Below are 26,200 nucleotides of genomic sequence, written 5' to 3'. Positions count from 1 at the left end.
TAACAGACAATACAATGTTATATGGACATTTTTCACTAAAATTTACCACGTCACCAATTTAGTCTCTCATTCTCCTAGCCATGCTCTACAATAAATTTCATGTAGAAAAAAATTCAGTTAAAGACTTTAAGCTAAAAGATTTTTCTCATTATTAACTGAAAATCACTACTAATTAAACCCAGCAATATATTTACTAGCAGTCCTTTTATCACACAGGTAGAAGCTTTATTAACATACAAACACATAACTAGCATAGTGGACAATCCATTAGGAACATTAATTACTACAACAACGGATGGTGGCCAAAACTTTACCAGAGCATAGATGAGTTTTGTATTATTAGGTGTTCAGCAGATACAACATAAGATAGCTAACTGAAATATTTCATTGCTATCCTGCTTCCTGCAAATCATTTTCACGTTACTGTTTTGTACTTAATTAGGATACTGCTGACAGCAAAGCATTTGTATGTCGCAAATGAATAATGACAATGTTATTTCTAACAGAAGTAGAAATTGAAGAGAATTCTTGTTGAGCGTTTAGCACCTACACAGGTTGACACTTGCATTGTAATTACTCCAAATATGCTACACTGTAATTCTGGATAACTGCACTGAGCCAAATTATGACAATGCCTTTCATTAACCACGCTGTGACGTGAATAACTATTCATAATTTCTTTAGTATTTTTTGTAATAATTTACCCAGGTCAGTCATTCGATTGTATGCTATTACGCGGGATAACATACTTAAAATATTAATATCCATTATTTACGTCTATCTACGGAATGGAACTTGAAAGACGCAACGTTTATCACTTTCGACAACACACGACAAAGTGTTAAGAGTAACTGACATTATCATGATGAACAGAAATATCACGAGGCGCATACTTTTTTTTTTTACCTTCGGTGATTTCCGCTGCAATAATTTAGTAATGAAATCCATCCTCTGCGATGTTCGCAAAATTTGGCTAGTCTGTAAGACGGAGTGGCGCAGCGCTCCAAATATAACGCGATCATCACGAACTGCGTGGGCCAAAGCGCGCTACTATGAATGACGTAAATGAAGTCTGAAAAAGCTGCAATTCGAAATGAAAAGGCTGAAATTCGTCAGTATTAAAACTGTATAACTACGATTCAAACATCTGAGATGGCACCATTTGTGACAGTCAAACAGATGCTAAACAATACGAAGATTTTCAAAAGAAAACGTATTACGCACCCGTCCACCTAAAAAAAAAAGGGGGGGTTATTCAACAATGCACAACTAAGTTGCCCCAATTCTTTTCACAGAATGGACACAGATTTCTGTCTAGCGGGCAGTTATTTTATCAATGCATTAACAGTAAGAGCAATGTACGTGGATATTTTCGACATCCATAGATGGAAAGGATAAATGGCAAGTAATATCCTGTGAGCATAATACAAGAGTCCTTTTTATGAAGCAAATGAGAAAGAAATTAACGCCTTAAATCACACCGCAGTCGTTAATAAGGAAAAGCTTCAAACTAAAAACTTACAAAAATTAGTTGGGCCCACAAGCGACGATAGGTGAATGTACAGATAAACATGAGGCCAGTCCGAACGGAACACGAATTCAAGTTCATTGAAACAAAAAGAGAAACACTCATATCTCGTCGTATTGTAAAGAAGCACTAAGCGTTAACGTATTATTCTACAAATAAAACGCACGGTGCTGAAACAACTTTGAATACCTACGATTGGAAGGTATGCCCAAGTCCATTTCTTCTATTTTTCGTAATCAGTCTCGCTGTAGGGATATTTAACTCTATTGATGCTTTGTTTCCTAATGACAATAACAGAATACATGAAGAAAGACTTAATTTTTTAAACTATTTTCTACATCCAATACGTTCACTTCAAAACAAACAGTATCGTAGAATTTTTGTCTGCAGTTTTTCTGCGCTTTGACATACTAGTGTCTATTCACCGCGACTAATCCTTTGTGCTTCCGCTAGACTATTTTGCTTCCAAAACATCGACCTTTCTAAACCGAAATCACTTTTTCAAGAGACAAAACCTCATCGTCGATCATGCTATATTAATTTTTGCTATGCAATATTTTTATTGGTAACATTATCAGTGCACGTAAGATTAGTAACATTTTCTTTGGTATTTTCTCGCATTCTTACTGAGCTCGTCCCCAAGGAGGAATATTTGCATCACTTCAAATGTCGACCTGGGTAGCATATGGGGAGCTGTAGGATACTCGGTTTCTCCGTAGTAATCGTTTCTGTACAGCGTTCAAACTGCCAACATTTTGTGCTGCCCTTACTGCAATGCGTAAGATCTCTTTCAAAAAGCTAGAGCCGCACTAAAACCTTTTGGAGTGAAGAACAAAATAGGGTTTTGCTTCCAAATGGCGTGACTCTGTCAGCTGTGCAAATTTTGAAGGTTATTAACATCAACGGCACACACTGATCCCAATCAAAGGTACCGTGGATTAGCTACGATATATGAATTTCATACCCATTTTAGCAATCTGCACTGAATATCATGAATGAACTTGGTTTCGACCTATGAAGCGAGGAATTTAAGAGAGAATTCACCTGTCAGCGACAAATGTCAGTTAAAATGCCGCTAGTTATTGCATGAGAAAAGAAGGAACAGCCATCCCTATTTACTGGTCTTTTACATCACTTGATCGTATGGCGGAATCTGTTTTAACAAACTATGGCGTCTTCACTGGGTATCTATGGACCTCGAACACCACCGAATGGGAGGTGGTGGTGGTTGTTGGGATGTTTAAGGGGGGCTAAACAGCTAAGGTCATCAGTCCCCCATTCCAAAAACAGGCGAGACATAAATTCGCGGAGCAGGTTAAACCCCAAGGGGAAGGAGACTCCCCCCCAGGCACTGAAAGAACACAAATTAGGCAACGAACACTACAGACAAGAAGAGTACAGATGAACACCAGACAGTAAGAAACAGAAGAAAAGAAGATGGCCGGAGACTGGTTGACTGACCGCGAGAACAAAAAAGGGAAAGAGTCAACCATCTTACGACACACTAAAATCTCCAACCAAATATGAGAGACTCGAGGACAAGAGACTCAGAAAGGGAAAGGTGCAGGACCTCCCTAAATGGAACCATAAAAAGGACTACCACGGATAAAATTTAAAATGTCATCAGCCATGGAGGCATCGTCGCATAAAACCAAAGGCAAAGTGCCCGGGAGATTAAAAGACTGCCGGAGGGTGCGCAGGATGACAGTCCCTGCGAGAAGCCCGCAGGGAGGAGCGCCACACATCGGTCGTCTCCTTGACAGCCCGCAGTTTATTCGGGGATGTCATGCCACGCCACTCAGCAGTCCACATCCCAAGCACCTTACGTCGCAACACCAGCTGCTGATCGCGAGCCGTGAGGCCGATCTCCAAAGCTGGGGCGTCGATCGCCCCTTTGGCCAGCCTGTCAACACGTTCGTTCCCCGGGATGCCAACGTGACCTGGCGTCCAAACAAAGACCACCGAACGACCAGAACGGGTAATGGCGGAAACAGACTCCTGAATGACACCAGAGGAGAAGAGGTATAGCAGCGGTCGATGGCCTGGAGGCTGCTCAGGGAGTCACTGCAGATGACGATGGACGTACCTGAGCAGAAACGCATATGCTCAAGAGCGCGCAATATGGCCACCAGCTCTGCAGTAAAAATACTGCAGCCAGCCGGCAAGGAGCGCTGCTCAACATGGGCAGTGTGAGCAAAAGCGTAGGCAGTGCGACCATCAACCAGGGAACCATCAGTGTAGACAGTCTCACAGCCCGAAAATGAGGCGAGGAGCGCAAGAAAACGGCGACGGAGGGCCACAGGCGGAACCGAGTCCTTGGGTCCCTGTGCCAAGTCCAGACGGACGGACGGGGCAAACACCAGGGAGGCGTAGGTACATGGACCCGGAAGGGAGGCAGAAGAGGGAATGACCCCAGTTCCGACAGCAGGGACTGGACGCGGACAGCTATGGAAAGCCCAAACCTAGGTCGGTTTTCGGGTAGATAGAGAACCATGGCAGGGAAAAGCAGGCGACGATTGGAATGGCCCGGCGAGCAATGCACGTGGACAGCATAGTCGGCAAGCAGTCGATGGCGGCGAATCCGCAGCGGGGGAACCCCGGCCTTCACGATGGCGGCGAATCCGCAGCGGGGGAACCCCGGCCTTCACCAGTAGACTATCCACGGGGCTCGTACGAAAAGCGACAGTTGCAAGCCGAACACCACAGTGGTGTATGGGGTCTAACAACGTCAACACTGAGGGTGATGCAGACCCATAGGCCAGGCTCCCGTAATCAAGCCTGGACTGCACAAGGGCCCTGTATAATCGCAACAGCGTGCAGCGATCCGCACCCCAAGTTGTGTGGCTCAGGCAGCGGAGGGCGTTGAGGTGCCGCCAGCACTTGTGCTTCAGCTGAGTAATATGAGGAACCCATGTGAGCCGGGCATCAAAGACGAGTCCTAAGAAGCGGCAAGTGTCCACCAATTCAAGCAGGTGGCCGTCGAGGTAAAGTTCAGGATGAGGGTGGACCGTCCGACGCCTGCAGAAGTGCGTAACTCGAGTTTTGGCTGCAGAGAACTGAAAACCATGAGTCAGAGTCCATGATGCTGCCTTGCGAACGGCTACTTGCAGCCTGCGTTCGGCGACTCCCATAGTCGTGGAGCTAAATGAGATGCAGAAGTCGTCGGCATACAAAGAAGGAGACACCGACGACCCCACGGCTGCAGCCAGGCCATTAACGACCACTAGAAATAAGGAGACGCTCAACACCGAGCCCTGCGGGACCCCATTTTCCTGTGTATAAGATGAACTAGAGGCGGCACCGACTTGCACCCGGAAAGAGCGGCGCAACAGAAAGGTTTGAAGAAAAGCCGGGAGCCGACCACGAAGACCCCACTCATGCAACGTAGCAAGGATGTGATGCCTCCATGTGGTGTCATACGCCTTCCGCAGATAAAAAAATACAGCAACGAGATGCTGACGTCGGGCAAAGGCCGTACGGATAGCAGATTCCAGCCGCGCCAAATTGTCCGCAGCAGACCGGCCCCGACGGAAACCACCCTGGGATGGAGCGAGGAGACCGCGCGGCTCAAGGACCCAACACAAACGCCGCCCCACCATACGTTCGAGCACTTTGCACAAAACGTTGGTGAGGGTAATGGGACGATAGCTGTCCACCGCCAGTGGGTCCGAACCGGGCTTCAAGATGGGGACAATAAGACCCTCTCGCCATTGCGACGGGAACGCGCCCTCTCTCCAAATGCAGTTAAAGATGGTGAGGATGTATCTCTGGCAGTCCCTGGAGAGATGCTTCAGCATCTGCGCGTGGATGCAGTCTGGTCCTAGTGCTGTATCAGGGCAATCGGCGAGGGCAGCGAGGAATTCCCTCTCGCTGAAAGGAGCATTGTATTTTTCAGAACGACGCGTGTGGAATGATAACGGCGTCTGCTCGGCTCGCTCCTTGAGAGAGCGAAAGGCGGGGGGATCAGTTGCAGTCGCAGAGCTCTTATCAAAGTGCGCAGCAAGGTGTTCAGCAATGGCGGCAGCGTCCGTGCAGACAGCGCCGTCCAAGGAGATCCCAGGGACACACATAGGGGTCTGGTAGCCATAAATCCGCCGGATCCGGAACCACACGAGCGAGGGGGAGACACGGGAGCCCAGGGATGAGACATACCTCTCCCAGCACTCCTGCTTACGCCGTGCAATAAGACGACGGGCCAAGGCACGGGCGTTCAAAAAGAATCGAAGCGGAGGCATAATTACCGAAACCAGTACTCGTATGTTAGAAAGTATTGACCTTCGCTATTGAGACACTTGTCCCACTGTGACAAAAGGTGGTGAATGGATGTCTCATAAAATTTCCGGGGCTGTGACGTTAACCAGTTCCGCACGTAAAGCTGGACGTCGTCGTCCGAGGTGAATCGTTTGCTCCTCAGAGCCTTTTTAAGGGAACCAGAAATGGCCGAATCACAGGGAGAGAGGTCCGGACTCTATGGTGGGTGGCCGAGAACCTCCATTTGAATTTCTGCAGGAGTGCCGCGACTGTGTTGGTCGTATAAGGCTTTGCATTGTCATGGAGCAGAACGACCCCATGGGTGAGACTGCCTACTCGTTCTGATTTGACCGCTTGGCAAAGGGTGGTCAATGTTTGCGTTTAACACTGGGCATTCACTGCACCAAGTGAATCTGAAGAGGGCCATCTTGGTCAAAGAAGAACTTCAGCATAAGGGCAAACGATTCACCTCGGACGACGATGCCCTGCTGTACGTGCGGAACTGGTTAACATACAGCCCCAAGAATTTTACGAGACTGCCGCCTTGTGTCAAAGTGGGACAAGTGTCTCAACAACCAGGGTCAGTACTTCTAATATACAAGTACTGGTTTCTGTAATTTTGCCTTCGGCTCTTTTCTTTTTGAACGCCCCTTACACATTCAAAGGATTGATTGGCAGCACACTCCCTCATCTTCTAGCACTTGTAAATATATATCAATACAAGACGTAAATTAATCCTACAATATTTACTCTTTAATACAATGTCTTGCTATTTTTCAACACATTTTCAGGAGCATCACAAGTATGTTACTAATAAATAAATGTGTAAAAACATGGCAAATCTGTATAATACTAAAATTCCAGTTATAGCGCTAAATGTAAACAAAAATGTCTATATTGAAGTAGTGACAATTCTGGTATGATGGTGATCGCACATTGAGCTAGCCTCCCTCGATAGATTTCCTTTTATAAAAGGAACCCTAAACGCACGCCAGCACACCACATTAAAAAAAAAGTCGTTTACCCCCTTCGGTACCGATAGTAAACTAAAGAGTAGGAAAAATGTTTCATTTCTTTTTTTGTGCAACTGATCTCGAAGTAACACAAAAACACAATTTTTCAAATTTTATATTATACAGTAAAGGAGTTTTGCTATTTGGGGAGCAAAATAACTGATGATGGTCGAAGTAGAGAGGATATAAAATGTAGACTGGCAATGGCAAGGAAAGCGTTTCTGAAGAAGAGAAATTTGTTAACATCGAGTATTGATTTAAGTGTCAGGAAAACGTTTCTGAAAGTATTCGTATGGAGTGTGGCCATGTATGGAAGTGAAACGTGGATGATAAATAGTTTGGACAAGAAGAGAATAGAAGCTTTCGAAATGTGGTGCTACAGAAGAATGCTGAAGATAAAGGTGGGTAGATCACGTAACTAATGAGGAGGTATTGAATAGGATTGGGGAGAAGAGGAGTATGTGGCACAACTTGACAAAAAGGAGGGACCGGTTAGTAGGACATGTTCTGAGGCATCAAGGGATCACCAATTTAGTATTGGTGGGCAGCGTGGAGGGTAAAAATCGTAGAGGGAGACCAAGAGATGAATGCACTAAACAGATTCAGAAGGATGTAGGTTGCAGTAGGTACTGGGAGATGATGAAGCTTGCACAGGATAGAGTAGCATAGAGAGCTGCATCAAGCCAGTCTCAGGACTGAAGACCACAACAACAGTATTTGAATAACTGAATGAACACCTATGTGTACATTGCGTCTTAAAATACGAAAAAAATCGTTGTAATATCTTTATTTGCAATGACAAATGTACGCATGAATTCTCATTTTTGTGGATTTTGGCAAAACAATTGCTTTTGGAGACACATTTTGCACTTTTTTCCAAATTATTTCAGTATGTTACTTGCATCCTAGTAACTGACATATTGAGGCAAAACTACTCTGTTTATTTGGTAAGGTGGTCAACCCTATCGTATTTGCTTTCTCTAGTTGGCTTTGGCACAGTTCCTCTTCGTTTTGTGGTTTGGTTCATCAAAACTTCCTGTTCCACACTCAAAAATTCTTTGGACAGTATGTGCGTGTCTAAAATTTTTCAAGCATTTAGCGTCATTGCCCAAATTAATTCTTATGAGAGGCATTCATTTTTGTTTTGGGATTCCTTATTTACAGAACGTCTTTTATACATAATTTATGAGGTATTTATTGCTAAATCAGTGAAATGATTGAACAGTCTGACAGTCCACTGATATTGGACGTGGAGCATGCCATTAATCTATCACAAAGGTCAATGCCATTCATATTGCTTAGAGATTTTGACAATAGCTTGCTGTGTGACACTAACCTTCACTGTTTTTGAAATGGGCCCTCGTTTGCGTGTACCCTCTGCTTAATTTCCTAAGCATGAAGATAACAAAATACCGGATTTATTGTCCTTCCATTTTAGGACACAAATTTTCTCGTCATCCCTTGAGTACTTATCTCATTGTGCCTATTGTAGATCCTGATCTTTCTTCAATTTCGAAGCGACTTCTTTTATCATTTTTGTCATCACAGTTCCTGTCAGAAATATATTCCTTTCTGATAAAAACTGAACAGATTTGGAACTGCTAAAAATCTGTCACTATAAATTACATGTTTATAATCCTTGGGAACAGTATCAGACAAGTGTGAGTGTACCAACTCCTATGCCATGTTATTTTTTATTGCTTTCAGGAATAATTTCTTTTGCATTGAAAATGGTGGAATCAAGAACAAGCCCACCTGAAGGCGCCAAAATAAAAATTTTCAGGCCAAGTGGATTCGGGGGCTTAGAAGGGACATATGTCCGCATATTACACATTGAATGATATCATCTGCTCGTCCAGTGATAGGTGTCGAGACCTGGATACACTGTCGTATTTGCTTCTAAAAGCATCAATTACAAGTCTAACCTTCTAGAGTTTAGTCACTTGCGTCATGACCTCCAAATGTTCAGAAAATGGACATTATTCCTCAATTCGTAATGTCTGTCTCTCCGTCATTGTTGATGACAAATGTGGAACATGAAGTCGCATATTCTTTCCTGGGGCAATTTCGGCCTGCCCATCAATATCTCAATGCCAATAAAGGTCAAAATTTCATTACTATTTGTGTCAAAAAAATTTTAGTGTTCTCTGGCAATGATATAAATTAATCTGGCCTGAACTGTTTTGCCAAAAAAATTATCGAGGTGCTCTAAGAAAAACTATGAAGGACATCTCGGTTTACCATCTGTCAGTTCTTCAAAATTGTTCTCAGCAGGCTATCGATTACATATTCTGCAAACAAATAGTATCACTCAAAAGTCTTTACAAAAACCACGTCGGAGTAAACAGAGAAGTACACAAATATAAGGCTTACTTAGATTTCCTCTCGTTAAAGTTGATGTTCCAGCACTGAGTGCATTACTGTTACGTGCAGGTGCCTCAGGAGTAACATCCTCACTCAAGTCAGTTTCCAAAGTAGTTTTATAGTTTCATTGTCATCTGAAGGTCCAGGAATTAAATTACATAAAAAGTAATGTAATTAATGAAGTAATTAAAAATGTGAATTATTGAAGTAATTAAACAAAGGAATAAAAGTGAACATATTGACAAAATGAAAATATTAAGCAAACACCGGGGTTAAAATTCGGGGGCTTGCCAGCCTACACCAAAAACGATGTCTGCGAGGGTATTTAGGCCTACTCCTGACAGCGCTCGAGCGAAAGTTTTTTTACAGTAGCACGCGATTCTTGTCAGTCAACTCTTCACAGATGCAAACTATATGCCTGCAGCTGACTGTAACTTGCTGGCAGTGTTTGCTGTGTTGTTTAAAGTTTTCTTTTTTCGAATACGTGTGCTGAAACTCAGATGGAGGGAAGATTAAATAGTGGATGCCGTATCTTCAATAAAACGTGGGCCGTACAATTCTCGTTATATAGAAAGATAACAAACGTATGTTATCTGTAACGAAGTTATTAGTGTACTTAAGGAACACAACATTCGTCCCACTACGGCAAAAAACTATGGTGCACAGATTAGTAACTTCAAGGGCAAGATACGTGAACATGAACTCTTAAACATTAAAACGTGTACTTTGACAACAAAACATTTATGGGGCACGTGTTCAGGAACGCTGGTAATCCATAGAGGAAAGTGGGACTGCAGCCGGACACGTAGTACTGTAACAATAACAAAACCAGCGGCCGTATTTGAATCTAACGTAGTTTATTCTTTTTACACAAGCTACCGGCTTCGACATTACGTGGTGCGATCTTCAGGCCCCGAAAGTAACCTACCACCCACAACCGTTTCCGTGTGCAATGACAGAATCGTATGCAGCGGGCCAAAATTAACTGGATTCCTTAACATCCGAGGCAACAAGTGTGCACGGCTCGACTGATGCCGTCAGAAGGTCATTTGGTAAACGGAATGGTGTGCTGTGATCTTCAGCGATGAAAGCAGATTCTGCCTGTACCCAAATGATGGTTGTTTGCGCTTACGACATAGCCGTGATGTGCGCTATCTCGTGCAAGACACATTGACTACTCCTCATGTCTTACGATCTGGGTTGCGATAAGCTACTACATTCGTTCAACTTTGGTGATTCTGGAGGGGACGCCAACCGGCGTTTGGTACGTGCAAAATGTTGTTAGACTCGTTCTTTTGCCTTCTTGCACCAGGAAGGTGATTTGTTGTTCCAATAGGATAATGTTATCCCAATTCAACATCCTCTGCGAGACGTGCAGCAACTTCCTTGCCCAGTTCGATCTCCGGACTTGTCTCCAAACTGAGAACGTATGGGACAAGAAGTGACCCGTGCGACTCGTCAACCAACATCTTTTACAGATCTACGTGACCAGGTGAAGCAGACGTGGCATTACATATCCCCGGACCTTATTTTCCATCTGTACGATCGACTGGATGACAGAGTCAGAGCCTGCATTGCCGCCCGTGGAGGCTACACCACATACTAATATGGGTGTTTCAAAGTGGGTAGATACGTGCTACCTCAGAACTACTTGTGCTATTGCTCTTGAAATGTAATCTTTTCATGTACATATGCACTGTTGCAACAACAAATCTTGAGTGAATTGGAAACCTCTAAAGGGGTGTACTAATTGCCACATGAGATTAACTATTGGCTAGTGAACAGCAGGCAAACTGATGGTGTTGAACCTACACTCTTGAGATTCGAAAGGAGCCAACTCTTGGTTGAGATAGCTGTGAGCAAAGCTATACTGAGAGGTTTAGCACTATTCGTAACAATCGACGAACATTTCGGGCCCTGGCTGGCAAGTATAAGTTAGGTAATGATGTCAGAGAATCCACTACCATGGGCAAATTGCTTTGACATTGGTGCTTCAGCCCAGGTGAAAGACGAACATTGGCATAGTGGACTCGGGGAAATCCGACACTGGCTACTGGCCACAGTGCACGGCCATCTATTTTTGCCTATGCATTTTGTTGAATGGCAAAAAAGGATTTCCTGGGACACACGTTAGGAAACCATTTTAATGTCCAGTGTCACGTTATTAAACGATGTGTAACCTATGGGAAAAATCCAGTACACCTCATGTTGTTGTTGTGGTCTTCAGTCCTGAGACTGGTTTTATGTAGCTCTCCATGTTACTCTATCCTGTGCAAGCTTCTTCATCTCCCAGTACCTACTGCAACCTCCATCCTTCTGAATCTGCTTAGTGTATTCATCTCTTGGTCTCCCTCTACGATTTTTACCCTCCACGCTGCCCACCAATGCTAAATTTGTGAGCCCTTGATGCCCCAAAACATGTCCTACCAACCGATCCCTTCTTCTAGTCAGGTTGTGCCACAAACTTCTCTTCTCCCCAATCCCATTCAATACCTCCTCATTAGTTATGTGATCTACCCACCTTACCTTCAGCATTCTTCTGTAGCACCACATTTCGAAAGCTTCTATTCTCTTCTTGTCCAAACGGGTTATCGTTCATGCTTCACTTCCATACATGGCTACACTCCATACATATACTTTCAGAAACGACTTCCTGACACTTAAATCAATACTCAGTGTTAACAAATTTCTTTTCTTTAGAAACGATTTCCTTGCCATTGCCAGTCTACATTTTATATCCTCTCTACTTCGACCATCATCAGTTATTTTACTCCCTAAATAGCAAAACTCCTTTACTACTCTAAGTGTCTCATTTCTAATTTAATTCCCTCAGCATCACCCGATTTAATTTGACTACATTCCATTATCCTCGTTTTGCTTTTGTTGATGTTCATCTTATATCCTCCTTTCAAGACACTGTCCATTCCGTTCAACTGCTCTTCCAAGTCATTTGCTGTCTCTGACAGAATTACAATGTCATCGGCGAACCTCAAAGTTTTTACTTCTTCTCCATGAATTTTAATACCTACTCTGAATTTTTCTTTTGTTTCCTTTACTCCTTGCTCAATATACAGATTGAATAACATCGGGGAGAGGCTACAACCCTGTCTCACTCCTTTCCCAACCACTGCTTCCCTTTCATGCCCCTCGACTCTTTTGACCCCTGCCACCTTCAGAATTTGAAAGAGAGTATTCCAGTTAACATTGTCAAAAGCTTTCTCTAAGTTTACAAATGCTAGAAACGTAGGTTTGCCTTTTCTTAATCTTTCTTCTAAGATAAGTCGTAAGGTTAGTATTGCCTCACATGTTCCAATATTTCTACGGAATCCAAACTGATCTTCCCCGAGGTCCGCTTCTACCAGTTTTTCCATTCGTCTGTAAAGAATTCGCGTTAGTATTTTGCAGCCATGACTTATTAAACTGATAGTTCGGTAATTTTCACATCTGTCAACACCTGCTTTCTTTGGGATTGGAATTATTATATTCTTCTTGAAGTCTGAGGGTATTTCGCCTGTCTCATACATCTTGCTCACCAGATGGTAGAGTTTTGTCATGACTTGCTCTCCCAAGGCTGTCAGTAGTTCTAATGGAATGTTGTCTACTCCCGGGGCCTTGTTTCGACTTAGGTCTTTCAGTGCTCTGTCAAGCTCTTCACGCAGTATCTTATCTCCTATTTCGTCTTCATCTACATCCTCTTCCATTTCCATAATATTGTCCTCAAGTACATCGCCCTTGTATAAACCCTCTATATACTCCTTCCACCTTTCTGCCTTCCCTTCTTTGCTTAGAACTGGATTGCCATATGAGCTCTTGATATTCATACAAGTGGTTCTCTGTTCTCCAAAGGTCTCTTTAATTTTCCTGTAGGCAGTATCTATCTTACCCCTAGTGAGACAAGCCTCTACATCCTTACATTTGTCCTCTAGCCATCCCTGCTTAGCCATTTTGCACTTCCTGTCAATCTCATTTTTGAGACGTTTGTATTCCTTTTTGCCTGCTTCATTTACTGCATTTTTATATTTTCTCCTTTCATCAATTAAATTCAATATTTCTTCTGTTACCCAAGGATTTCTATTAGCCCTCGTCTTTTTACCTACTCGATCGTCTGCTGCCTTCACTACTTCATCCCTCAGAGCTACCCATTCTTCTTCTACTGTATTTCTTTCCCCCATTCCTGTCAATTCTTCCCTTATGTTCTCCCTGAAACTCTCTACAACCTCTCGTTCTTTCAGTTTATCCAGGTCCCATCTCCTTAAATTCCCAACTTTTTGCAATTTCTTCAGTTTCAATCTGCAGTTCACAACCAATAGATTGTGGTCAGAGTCCACATCTGCCCCTGGAAATGTCTTACAATTTAAAACCTGGTTCCTAAATCTCTGTCTTACCATTATATAATCTATCTGATACCTTTTAGTATCTCCAGGATTCTTCCAGGTATACAACCTTCTTTTATGATTCTGGAACCAAGTGTTAGCTATGATTAAGTCATGCTCTGTGCAAAATTCTACAAGGCGGCTTCCTCTTTCATTTCTTCCCCCCAATCCATATTCACCTACTATGTTTCCTTCTCTCCCTTTTCCTACTGACGAATTCCAGTCACCCATGACTATTAAATTTTCGTCTCCCTTCACTACCTGAATAATTTCTTTTATCTCGTCATACATTTCATCAATTTCTTCATCATCTGCAGAGCTAGTTGGCATATAAACTTGTACTACTGTAGTAGGCATGGGCTTTGTGTCTATCTTGGCCGCAATAATGCGTTCACTATGCTGTTTGTAGTAGCTAACCCACACTCCTATTTTTTTATTCATTATTAAACCTACTCCTGCATTACCTCTATTTGATTTTGTATTTATAACCCTGTATTCACCTGACCAAAAGTCTTAACCTCCTGCCACCGAACTTCACTAATTCCCACTATATCTAATTTTAACCTATCCATTTCCCTTTTTAAATTTTCTAACCTACCTGCCCGATTAAGGGATCCGACATTCCACGCTCCGATCCGTAGAACGCCAGTTTTCTTTCTCCTGATAACGACGTCCTCTTGAGTAGTCCCCGCCCGGAGATCCGAATGGGGGACTATTTTACCTCCGGAATATTTTACCCAAGAGGACACCATCATCATTTAATCATACAGTAAAGCTGCATGTCCTCGGGAAAAATTACGGCTGTAGTTTCCCCTTGCTTTCAGCCGTTCGCAGTACCAGCACAGCAAGGCCGTTTTGATTAATGTTACAAGGCCAGATCAGTCAATCATCCAGACTGTTGCCCCTGCAACTACTGAAAAGGCTGCTGCCCCTCTTCAGGAACAACATGTTTGTCTGGCCTCTCAACAAATACCCCTCCGTTGTGGTTGCACCTACGGTACGGCCATCTGTATCGCTGAGGCACGCAAGCCTCCCCACCAACGGCAAGGTCATGGTTCATGTATCAATGGCGAATCACGATTGAGCACATAATTATATTGATATATTTGAAATAAAATTATGAAAAAGATGAGTTACTGAATTATATGATCCAGTTGTCGAATACTTTAGGTCAAAATAACGATGTGAATGGAGGCTCCCAAAATATACAACTGAAGAAGATTAACATCTGAACATAGTCAGAAATTGTAAAATCTTGTAAGAAAGTTGTAATATATTTCTTAAAATTGAATTAATATATTTTCTACTTGGTTTTGTATTAAGTGACTTTTGTGAGAACATCTGTATCTCAGTGTGGTCACCCTCATATGATTTTTCATTAAATGATGACTCTGCAAAATTGAACTGATGGTAAGAATTGTCTCCTATGGAGTGAGTTCTGGCCGTTTCCTTCCGCCTTCCAAATGACAATAATTGAGTCACACAGTCGATATCTAACTGCGGCGACGTGGCTTTGTGCGGGAACCATATAAACACATACATCGATGAACTTTAACCATATTAGACAATATGCTACTTTCAGCGCAGTAGACTCTCTAAAATCACACGTAACAGCAACTGCGAAAGCTATATCGATGGCTATACTTCAAAAAATGGCAACACAAACAGCCTGTATCCTGGCACTCTTGTATTTGACACGGCGCGATTCGGAAACTTAAATCCACACTCGTGTGTGGATCTTTAAATTCGCCTGTTTGTGGCCTTACTTTCAAGTTCAAAAGCCACCTAGGTTTCTTCCAACCATCTCCTAAGTTCATTGCCGTGTCTTAAACATGTTCACGTCATGAAAATTGACCGGAAACCGCGTGTAAAGCGCCGGCCGTTTCATTTTCGCGCTGCGTTATTAATAGACACTAACAGACATCACAAAAACAGCTGTGTTAAACACTACGGACAGCAGACAAGCTACTATACGCGGCGTTGTTGCCAGTTCTGCGTAAAGACATTCTTAGACGAGAATTTCACGTTAAATCTTTCCAACATAAAATTGTGTTCCGAGAATAGGAATTTGTTTGACGTTCTGTTATGTAAGCTTTCTTTGAACGCACTGTTGAAGGTTGACGATTGTCTTTCCCAAACAACAATTACCTTTGTTGGCAAGAGAGAAGGTGATCACTGGGAAGCATTTTCCCCGAACTTCGACACTATCTGCAAATCTTACAAAAAATACATTGTATCTGCATCTATAAAACTCTTAACACATCCTTTTATTGAAACTCTTTCTTGTGCCACCTAACACGGTTTCAACCTATGCAACCATTATTACAAGAATGAAACGTTTGACTGTCAGAATATCTATCATACGAAAAAGCGCCCATAGCTTTTTATGTGTTTGTGTGTGTGTGTGTGTGGGGGGGGGGGGTTATGGTGTATTTTTTAATATTTTGGAAGACGAATGGCGACTTATGAGTAGCCATAAAAAGTTCCAGCTGCGACCCTGTAAAAAACCTATCTAATACAGATTTTTAACTCATTTTCTTTAAACAAAAAACTTAACTATACTGTATTTTTTCCTTTTCTTAAGAGCTAGGGGCGGAGAGGCGAGTGTACGGGCGGCGCCCTCTAGCACCTGTGTATGGGTGCCCCTGATCGCATGACATTAAAAACAGTTAAATCTGTATATGTAAACGATCTTTTGAGTGACAACTGTAGAACACGTTGACTGATAACTTCCTAAACAATTATCGACATCCAGAAAAGCAATTTATGGCGCCAAGTTGGAGCATCTGAAGTTGTAAATCTATCCTCAAACCCTCAGATTGTTATACACATGATAGTGCATTATCAAAGGTGATCCAGTCGGATATCAATGCATACAAAGAAAGGCAGCACGTGTAGCGACGAGTTTGTCTGAAAAGTGGGGAAGGGTCAAGGAAATGCTAAAAACCATGAAGTGGCACACCTCTGAGGATATCTTGGTTTTGTCTCGTTACCACCAGTAAATCCTTGCTTCCGATTCGTTAAAGATTCGAATTCCCATGTTAAAACCGTCATATCTCAAGAATTACGTGTCGTACGATAACGTAATTTTCCAGATACCTTCAATCGTATATGTGGACACCGTCTGCAAATTGTGTTGCGAACAGAGTTCGTAGTAAAAAAGTAATAAATTAATACGTCATGCCTGATGCAGAAGTTTTGCTGTATGAACAGCGAAAAACATCTATTTATGGAGAGTGTCAACGAGAAAAAATTCCGTGAAGGCTTGGAATATGGTGCAAAGTTTTTTGGGAGACGTGAAGTGATCTAATTTTCAATGAATATAATCGGGGAAATTTGCACGCTATGAGTTTACATTGCTTCAATACTTATATGCAGTTCTTAACTGTAATACTAGATGTATTGCGTTAAATCTTTAACACATTATAGCTCTTAATGACTAGATTAGAACAGAATTTAAAACTTTTATCAATGACCGTGTGAAATGCTGAAAATCACATTTTTGGTGCCCTCGGAAGTTCTATCAATAACCTTGTGAATTACTGAAAATCAAATTTTTGGTGCCCTTGGAACCCAATAGCTAGACCTGCAATTGGGACCGCCCCCGGTTAACTGTTTAGTAATGTAGATGTGCATGTATCATGGATCGTAACAGACTGCTCGCTATGATCTGGAATTAGCCAGTTTTACAATTACAGTAAATTTTTCAATAAATTTCTACATATTACCACCCTCTACATATCATTCCCATAGGAAGCGCGCAATAAGATTAGACCATTCTCCTTGCGTCCCATACGTAAACTGAATAGTAAGAGACCCTAATATGAGACACTACGAAAATATTCCTGCCATGCAATTCACAGTGATCTGCAGAGTATGGATGTAGATGTAGATTGGGGTTGGTATGACCATTCTTTCCCTCGTCCTGCGAAATTACTTTCTCAGCTAGTTATAGTGGCACTTACTACAGTCAAATGTGGAGTACGAAACATGACCCCAACACTGAAACTTCCTGGCAGGCTAGTGCTCTATCGTCTAGGCTTTCCAAGCATAACTCACTACCTGCCTTCACTAACCATCACCGAAGGAAAATTGAGTGCAAAATTCAAGTAGTCATAAATGTTTGTATAATGCAGGAAGAAGTTCTATGAACAACATACTAAAAATCCCCAATTGTGGGGTGTGAGTGCAAGGGGGGGTAAGGTCACTTTTTTAGCTGTTTCTTTACTAACTCGAATAACTGCAAATTTTGGTGAATTTTTTTTCCCTGGACATAATCAAACTGCATGAGTTTTCCTACAGAAAAGGTCCTCTTCAGTTTTGCTCTAAGACTAATAGTTTCCACACTGCGGTGGATGGTCAATGGCAAATTATTAAAAATAGTGTTTTACAGTATAAAATTTATGTTACTGTTAAATGGTGTGAGTTAAAAACAAATGTTAAATATTTGTATTACTTCCAAGCAATACAGCTCTATTTAGGGATAAATTGTCTTTTAGGAGCGTAACAAGATGGAGAGGTGAGTAATAGAAGCATGACAGAAGGCAGGTCAACAGATTGTTGTCATGCACAGAAGAGATTCTCCATTATAACTACCCCATTATGTGACAAGAAGCAAATAAAGAGTGTTTCAGAAAGTTAAACACCTTCCCTGCGCGCCTTTTGAATCATTGGCAATGAAGTGTGCAGACATGTCGGTAGGTGTCAATTTTCCACAAAGTGTGTATGCACTACATGGAATACAGACATGACTATATTAGTTATCAATGACACTAACACAAGGAATGTATATGAACACACCATGTAAACTCTGCACTCAGCTCTACACTGTTAGAGGGGAAATTCTTTATTAGTCAACCTGTATGGCAACTGTAGCTTTCTTCCAAAGAGGCAACTTCTCCCACCGGGTACTGCTTGAAATTTAATAGCCCGTCTCCACCATTTGAAATACCAACATCCTATATTTATATGCAAGATTAATACAATTTTCAACAAGAATATTTCAAGACTTGAAAAGTAACCAGCCCACTGTGGTTTAGTGGCACTGCTACGAGGAATATATAGATTTCAAAAAGGCTATTTTGTAAGATCCATGTGTTGCCATCTGTATACAAGTGATTAATTATCCTGTGGTACAAGTGGAACAGTTTACTACAAGAAAACGAATTCTTTACTTAAAGTACTGTTTAACATAAAACTATTGGATAAAGTGCAAAAATAATTTTGGCGAAGGTACTTAATTCTTATAAATTGTATATGTTTTGCACTTGGTGCATTAGTATATAAAGAAAATTTTCTTATAAAAGAAAGTGCTGCTGCTCAATTTTTAGTTTACATTTTCTATATCTCCAACATCTCTCTCCAACTCCTCTTATGTGAGTAGATGAGATACTACCAATAAGTGTGATGATGTCAGTGACGTCTGTAGTGTTGGTGGGAGAGAGGTAGGATTTTTAAATGTGGCACCTTGATGTTGTCCATCATTGGCAACATATTATAAAGCTCTGTGATTGTACTGTAGTCACTTGGTGGTGAATAATAAGGGATGACCAGAAAGTTACTTTGTCTCAATGTTAAATGTGTTACTATAGACTGAATACATCTCATCCATTTCACCACTTGTAAAGTGGGCTGCACTGAGTGGATCCAGTCATCACACATCAACAGTATATCTCGAAAGGTGGTGTGAATATGTCTGATGGAATGGGACTGATTATGTTGAAGTATAACACAGTGATCTGCTGTAATGCATTGCTTGACGTTTGTTGAGTTGTCTGAAGTTCCATAACACCTAGATAATCTACTTCTGTTGCAGAGGGAGACAATTTACCCTTTGGGCCTCTTCAGACGTTAGGAGAGCTGTGGTTGGGAAAATGGATTTGATACACCCATGCTGTGAAAAACATTCCAGCTAGTGGTAGTGAACACAATGAAATCGCTATTGGCGAAAACATGTTGAGAGGTCCACGAGTTTTTACATAATAGCTCAATACCTGGACCTGTCAACATTTTACAGCACTGTCACAAGGGTAATGCGATCAATGAATTCGACAATGGCAATTTCTTTGTCTCCAGGCCACTGGTTGGAATACTTTTCACAGCATGAGGGGTATCAAATGCATAACCACAGCCTCAGCCTTTCCAAGACCTGAAGAGGCCCGGAGACTTAAACTGTCTCCCTCTGGAACAGAATTAGGACACTTAGGTGTTATAGAAAATCAGATATTTCAACGTAGAAATTCAGATATTTCAACGTAACTCAGGCAATGGGTTACAGCAGATTACTGTTCTGCACTTGATAATGATCAGTCCCATTCCATCAGACACACACACACCTCTTTGGAAGATATACTGTGGATGTATAAGTAACTCCACTTAGTGCAACCCACTTTACATATGCAAGCGATTCCAAAATGGATGAGATGCATGCCACATTTAACGGTGAGTGAAGTGAATTAACTCTCCGATCATTCATTAATTATTCACAACCAAATAACTGCAATGCAATTGCAAGGCCTTACGTCTTATTGTAAAGCAGTGCAATTTTACGCCACTGTAAACATCACACATATTGCTGAAACATAGTACTTATAAGAATGTATGCTATTCAAAAGCTCCGTTAACAACTGCAGATGTGTACTGAATTGAAAATAACTATACTACATAAACACGAACTCGGCCAAGTTATTTTGTGTACTCACCTATGGAAACTGGATAGGAAATGCTAGGAAGTTTTAGTCTGTCTATAAACAAAAACCCAAGCAGCGGTTGTGGTGGGGGAAACTGCCTTTGACGGAGGAACGTTACAGCTTCCTTATAGGACGACTAGAAATTAATTTCTTCTGTAGCGGTGTGCAAAAATTTACGTAGATTCTGAGTTTCTTGCATTAGTGTTACTAACTCATATCCGCATTCAATGCAGTGTTAATCCACTCTGTGGAAAATAAAAACACCTCTACCCACTCCAGTCCCCGGGGCACTTTTGCGCACTGCGACGCCTCCCATTCACATGGCGCGAGCGATTGGTATTTTTGTCTAACACCCTGTAGTTGCTTGTCGTGGGGCAGAGTGAGCAATCACCTGCACTCTCTTCAGTTTGCAGTCCTATGAAGAAGGAAGTGCTGACCGCAATCCAGTGACGTATCTTATCTCGCATTTCTGTCTCCCCGCCCCTCTCCCCGTTACAGATCCAAAATACAATCTATCACTTAACCCTTGCAATACCAATACCAAGGGCGGGGGTATTATATGCCCACCTTTCGAAAATATTGTAATCTAGTCAGTTATTTTGAAAATAATATTTATTATTTTAATGATTCAGTCCACCAGATTTCATAAATGTTGTAATTTTTCATTTAAAGTTAGCCCAAAAATTTAAGTCTAAGCAGTAGATGCCACTTTCCCTAACGAACATCATATCCAATCTCTTCAGGTTCAGGATCTTTGTTACACATCAATATGTATCTAATACGCATGTTGAGGGTAAAAGTCAACAACCATTAAGGAATTTTTTTTTTTTTTCAATTTTTTGTAGTGCGGGCATAAAGTGCCTGCCGCTCCCCTATAATGAGATGCGCGTTACGAAAAATTCGTTGGTGCTGTGCTACTGTTGATATGACTCTACTGCTCCAAACAATATTTATTTTTAACCCACTTCATTTGACAAACACAAATTGTATACCATTAAACACTATTTTCAATAATCTGCGATTTTTCCATTCCCTGCAACGTGGAAACTATTAGTCTTGGAGAGAAAAAAAATAATAAGACCTTCTTTGTATGAGATTTTATGTAGTTTAATTTTGTATTGTGAATTATGTTCCCTAGAATTAACAGTTTTCATGTTATTCAAGAAAAACCTACAAAATTACCTTTAAATGCAGCCTAACCAACTCGCCCACACTCCACCAGTTGGAACTTTTATTCACGGCCTTCCCCATACCACTGCACAAAAATTTGCGACTACAAAATTTTTTTCCCCTATTTGGCATTTTTTGTTCTTCGCTGACTGGGCTACACGGCATCACTTCGCACACTCCGCTGCACAATGAACGCCCTTCGACTTCTCATTATCACAATCACATTGTGGGAGACCAGGAATCGCCCAGTAACTGATGTTGCACAGAATGATTTGGATTTTCCTCTCATATCTAACAAGGGAACCTCCCAATCGCACCCCCCGCAGATTTACTTGTAAGTTGGCACAGAGGATAGGCCTTGAAAAACTCAACACAGATCAATCGAGAAAACAGGAAGAAGTTGTGTGGAACTATGAAAAAAATAAACAAAATATACAAACTGAGTAGTCCATGCGCAAGATAGGCAACATCAAGGGTAGTCCGACAGCAGTAGCGCCGTGGTCCCGTGGTTAGCGTGAGCAGCTGTGGAACGAGAGGTCCTTGGTTCAAGTCTTCCCACGAGTGAAAAGTTTAATTTTTTATTTTCAGACAATTATCAAAGTTCAGGCACACACACACAATCAACTTCGCTCTCCAAAATTCCAGGACATGTTCAGATTTGCTTGGACATATGCGGGATTTGACGGTCTATACACGGAAAAATTTTAAAACGTTAAAAACATGTTTTGACAGAGCACAGGAAAAACTGTGCGACTGTGAAACTGTTGCATTCATTTGCTGCTGTTTATGTGACAAACTCTTATGTTTTCATCACTTTTTTGGGAGTGATTATTACATCCACAAGAAAACCTAAATCGGGCAAGGTAGAAGAATCTTTTTACCCATTCGCCAAGTGTACAAGTTAGGTGGGTCGACAACATATTCCTGTCATGTGACGCACATGCCGTCACCAGTGTAGTATAGAATACATCAGACTGTTTTCATGTGGAGGAATCGGTTGACCTATGACCTTGCGATCAAATGTTTTCGGTTCCCATTGGAGAGGCACGTCATTTCGTCTACTAATCGCACGGTTTTGCGGTGCGGTCGCAAAACATAGACACTAAACTTATTACAGCGAACAGAGGCTTCAATGAACGAACGGACAGATCATAACTTTGCGAAAATAAAGAAAGTAAAATTTTCAGTCGAGGGCTGACTTGAACCAAGGACCTTTCGTTCCGCAATTGCTCACGCTAACCACGGGACCACGGCGCTCCTGAGCTCACACTATCCTTGATATTGACTATCTTGCGCATGGACTACTCAGTTTGTATATTTTGCTTATTTTTTTCATAGTTCCACACATCTTCTTCCTGTTTTCTCGATTGATCTGTGTTCAGTTTTTCAAGGCCTATCCACTGTGCCAACTTATAACTAAATCTGAGGGGGGTGCGATGGGGAGGTTCCCTTGTAAGTAGCACTCAGCACAAAGAAGGGAACTCGCACAATAAGTACGCTGCGAGGGGTCTTCATGGATAGCACGAGGTAAACAACGCACAAGCTCTTAAGGAACATAAATTATTTGACCGATACACTGAACTGAAAGGTACACAGGGGTACAGGTACGGATTCAGCTCATATCCTCCTTGTGATAACTAGCTGATCTAACTAGTATAGTTAGTGGCTTCCTATTTAAAATACAATGGTAGAAGCAGGACGTGAAATGTGTTTCCAACATGACTACCGAACTCGGATAGAGAGCGAATACGTAACAGCTGAGAACAACATGATGAAATTATAAACAGAGTCTGAGAGAAACTGTATTAGTTAATGAATAAAAATGAATTATGCAAAGTGGAAATTCTACAAATCTAGAGGGTAGTGATCGATGAAAAAAATGTTGGGACATTTAAGAAGCAGTGAAGCTGGAAGTATTTAAAGTCACAGAGGCCCATACACACACACAGCAAAATGGCAAAATAACGCATGCTATCAATGAAAGCAGGGCATAAACATTAAATGGATGCGAATGAAAGACAGCGACAAATCAAAACGACAACAGGCGCAAGAAAGTAAAACCAAGATGGATGAAAGAAATCTGTAGGAAAATTGAAAACCAACTACTTCTAATAAAAACTGATGTTATACAAGGGAAGATGGGAAGTAAACGTGTTGAAACAAGGTTCCGGACTGCACTAGGCTAAAATACGATGAAGGAACAGATCGAAAGTCTTGCGACGGAGAACGACTGTCCTTGAGAGTGAAAAATGATGAATTTCGATTAAGAACCCTGTGATCAGTCTTGTTGGTAATGTGATCATACTGAATTACTTTCAGCCTTTAAAAAAAAAAAAAAAAAAAAAAAAAAAAAAAAAAAAAGGAGGGGGGGGGGCAAGCAAGGAAGCGATAAGATATCTTCAGATATTCTGAAATAAGTAAAGATATTGACTTTTATGTAAACAGATGTATTACGATCAACACTACCTTACTACCTTGCAAAATGAGTGTAGTAAACTATCTTACAGAATCAGTAAAGTCAGTCAGTCTGATTTTAGTTTGTTATATGATAACTATAATTATGTATTAAAAATTAAGATATGATATACTGAAAGAAAAGTTCCGATGCAGAATAGATGTAAGTGCCCGAGTAGATTTTCTGATACTGTACTTGTGGAAAGGAAATTAAAGAAAGCAGACTGTACATATTACCTGAATTTGTGAACATAGGTAAATCCTCTGATCATGAAATGAGACGTTAAAGAGCCAATACGAGTAATTTATATACAAGGGGTAAGAACGGAAGTAGGGGTAAGAACGGAAGTAAAGAGTTCATTTAAAACAGCTTGCCGCCGTTAATCAAAGTATCAAACGAGTAAGAAAGGAGTTTAAAAAAATTCCGCAAATGAAACTTCGGTGCTGAGGAATATAAATACACTACTTCAGGCAGAAATTCCTGGAACGTGTCTAAATCAAAACTTCCGTTTGAAAACTAAATGTAATATCCTGGAGCAAAAATTGTAAAAGACTTCTTATGTGCTTTCACAGTAAAATGTTGATCATCAAATGCAGATAAAACTCAAACGAGGAAGCACAAGTCAAAGGATGGCCACAGGCTAACTTTACGGAAAGGTTGGTATTCAGTGTATTTGGTTTGACACTGGAAGCAGCGATCGAGGGGAAATAGTGCATAAAAAAAGGACATAATATATTGAACATATTACAGAGGAGGGTGGTGATTGTGAAAAGTGTGACAGTCTTGCACGCCCATAATACCTATTTAGGCTTCCCTTTCCACTGGTCCTAAGCTCTATTTGTACCAATTCGTTTGTGGGCAAAGAATGTGCAGGAGAGAAAGACCTAGGCGCCTTCCTTCCGATTCTGCGATCAACGGTATGTAGTCCCCAGCTCTAGAACATCTCTCATAGAAACAAACTCTGGCTGACTTAAAGAATCTTGTACTTTTAACCGAAGCCATGCATCTTCCGTGTTAACTGCTGAATTAATTCATTTGCTCTCTTACCAGAAGTTACTATTTATGAACTCTCGTGGGCGGAGTCGACTGGAACGAAATTAACATATCTTCCGACGGTTAATTTACAAGATGTCCAAAAAACATCACTCATTTAAATTCAAACCAAAAGAGTCTTAAACCCATTTCTCTTGAAAATACGTTATCAGAATCTGCCCACTTGAAATCCATATCCTACAAACAAAAAATTGTCACTGGCTACACAGACAAAAATAATCTAATAATTCACAAATCTAAAATTTAGCAAATAATACAAATGACAAATCAGTAAACATTCAAAAATGTCCTTCCGAAAGTTGTTGTAGAAGGCAACGTTCGTTTGTATTATTCCCCGGCGCATCTATTGTTGGTAATACATGCAAATATCTTCGGAATCGATATTTTCAAAATATTTTTTGTAAGCAAAAATTAACTGCGAGACATAGTTCTATTGAAATCATCTAAAAGCGTAGTTTCAAATGCTTTCGCCACAATAAGATCGTGTTTTATTTTTCCTTTGCAAAATATGCTACTTATTCCGTCTGTCCCACAACAATGGTCCTCCTCCATGTTTGAGACTTTACTATTTACAAACACGGCAATCTTTACATTCTCTCTCTCTGCTACAACGGCTGTTAAAACTAGTTTCAGTCCAGCAAGAGAGAACAGTTTATCCTCTGCTGACTAGAAACATACGACGAATTAAATGATTAATACGTTTCATTGACTGCTGAGCAGGCAAGACAAATTCTACGTCTATTCTCAAATGAATTCAGACATTACAGGCAAAGTTTAACAGTAGGTGTTAGTAATTAAATTTTAAACACGACGATTCGCAACACAGCTGAAAGAGAACAGGCAATATTTATGTTCTCTCCCTCATTTTTAATGAGCTTTGGGGGCACGATTGTGTTGAGTAGCCACATTTCTTGGCATGCAAGTACACAGAGGAACCAGCAAGCAAATTTCCATACATAAAATTCAGAGCTGAAATTACTTTTCACGTCATAGTGTCGGATATTTATACTTGTCGGCCGAGTACCAACGAGGGATTAGGCTTATTTAACAGACAGAGAGAGAGAGAGAGAGAGAATAATTGTAGTTCACACTACTACAATGTGTTAATATCCTCGAGGCGTCATTTCTGATTATAAGGAAAAAAGTTTTCTGTAAACAACTGTTTCCCTAAACAAAGATTTTGTCAAAACGACTGTGGCCCACACCTTGCACATTTGTGCCAGATTCCTTAGCTAGCAGAATGTAAGAAGTTCGCAGTACTATTAAAATTTTAAACAAAACATTGTCTTGCCCTGTGAAACACA

General features: G+C 41.2%; 1 protein-coding gene across 7 annotated transcripts in view; it reads right to left on the bottom strand.

The window, feature by feature from the left end:
- Positions 1-26,200, bottom strand: part of LOC126260848 (interaptin) — a 212,946-nt gene that overhangs the window by 112,671 nt on the left and 74,075 nt on the right. The window contains exon 1 of one of the 7 annotated variants that reach the window (XM_049958254.1): positions 1,523-1,578. The exons of 5 other annotated variants lie outside the window; for them this stretch is intronic. In XM_049958254.1, coding sequence (XP_049814211.1) covers positions 1,523-1,573 — 51 coding nt within the window. In that variant the 5' untranslated portion in view covers positions 1,574-1,578. Of the gene's footprint in view, positions 1-906; positions 1,026-1,522; positions 1,579-26,200 lie in introns of those variants that run through there. One more of the 7 variants, XM_049958255.1, reaches the window with a different exon arrangement.

This window comes from Schistocerca nitens, chromosome 5, assembly GCF_023898315.1.
Source record: "Schistocerca nitens isolate TAMUIC-IGC-003100 chromosome 5, iqSchNite1.1, whole genome shotgun sequence".
Taxonomy (NCBI): Eukaryota; Metazoa; Arthropoda; class Insecta; order Orthoptera; family Acrididae; genus Schistocerca; species Schistocerca nitens.
Note: the sequence above shows the minus strand (reverse complement) of the source record. Positions and strands in the feature narration are given on the sequence as shown.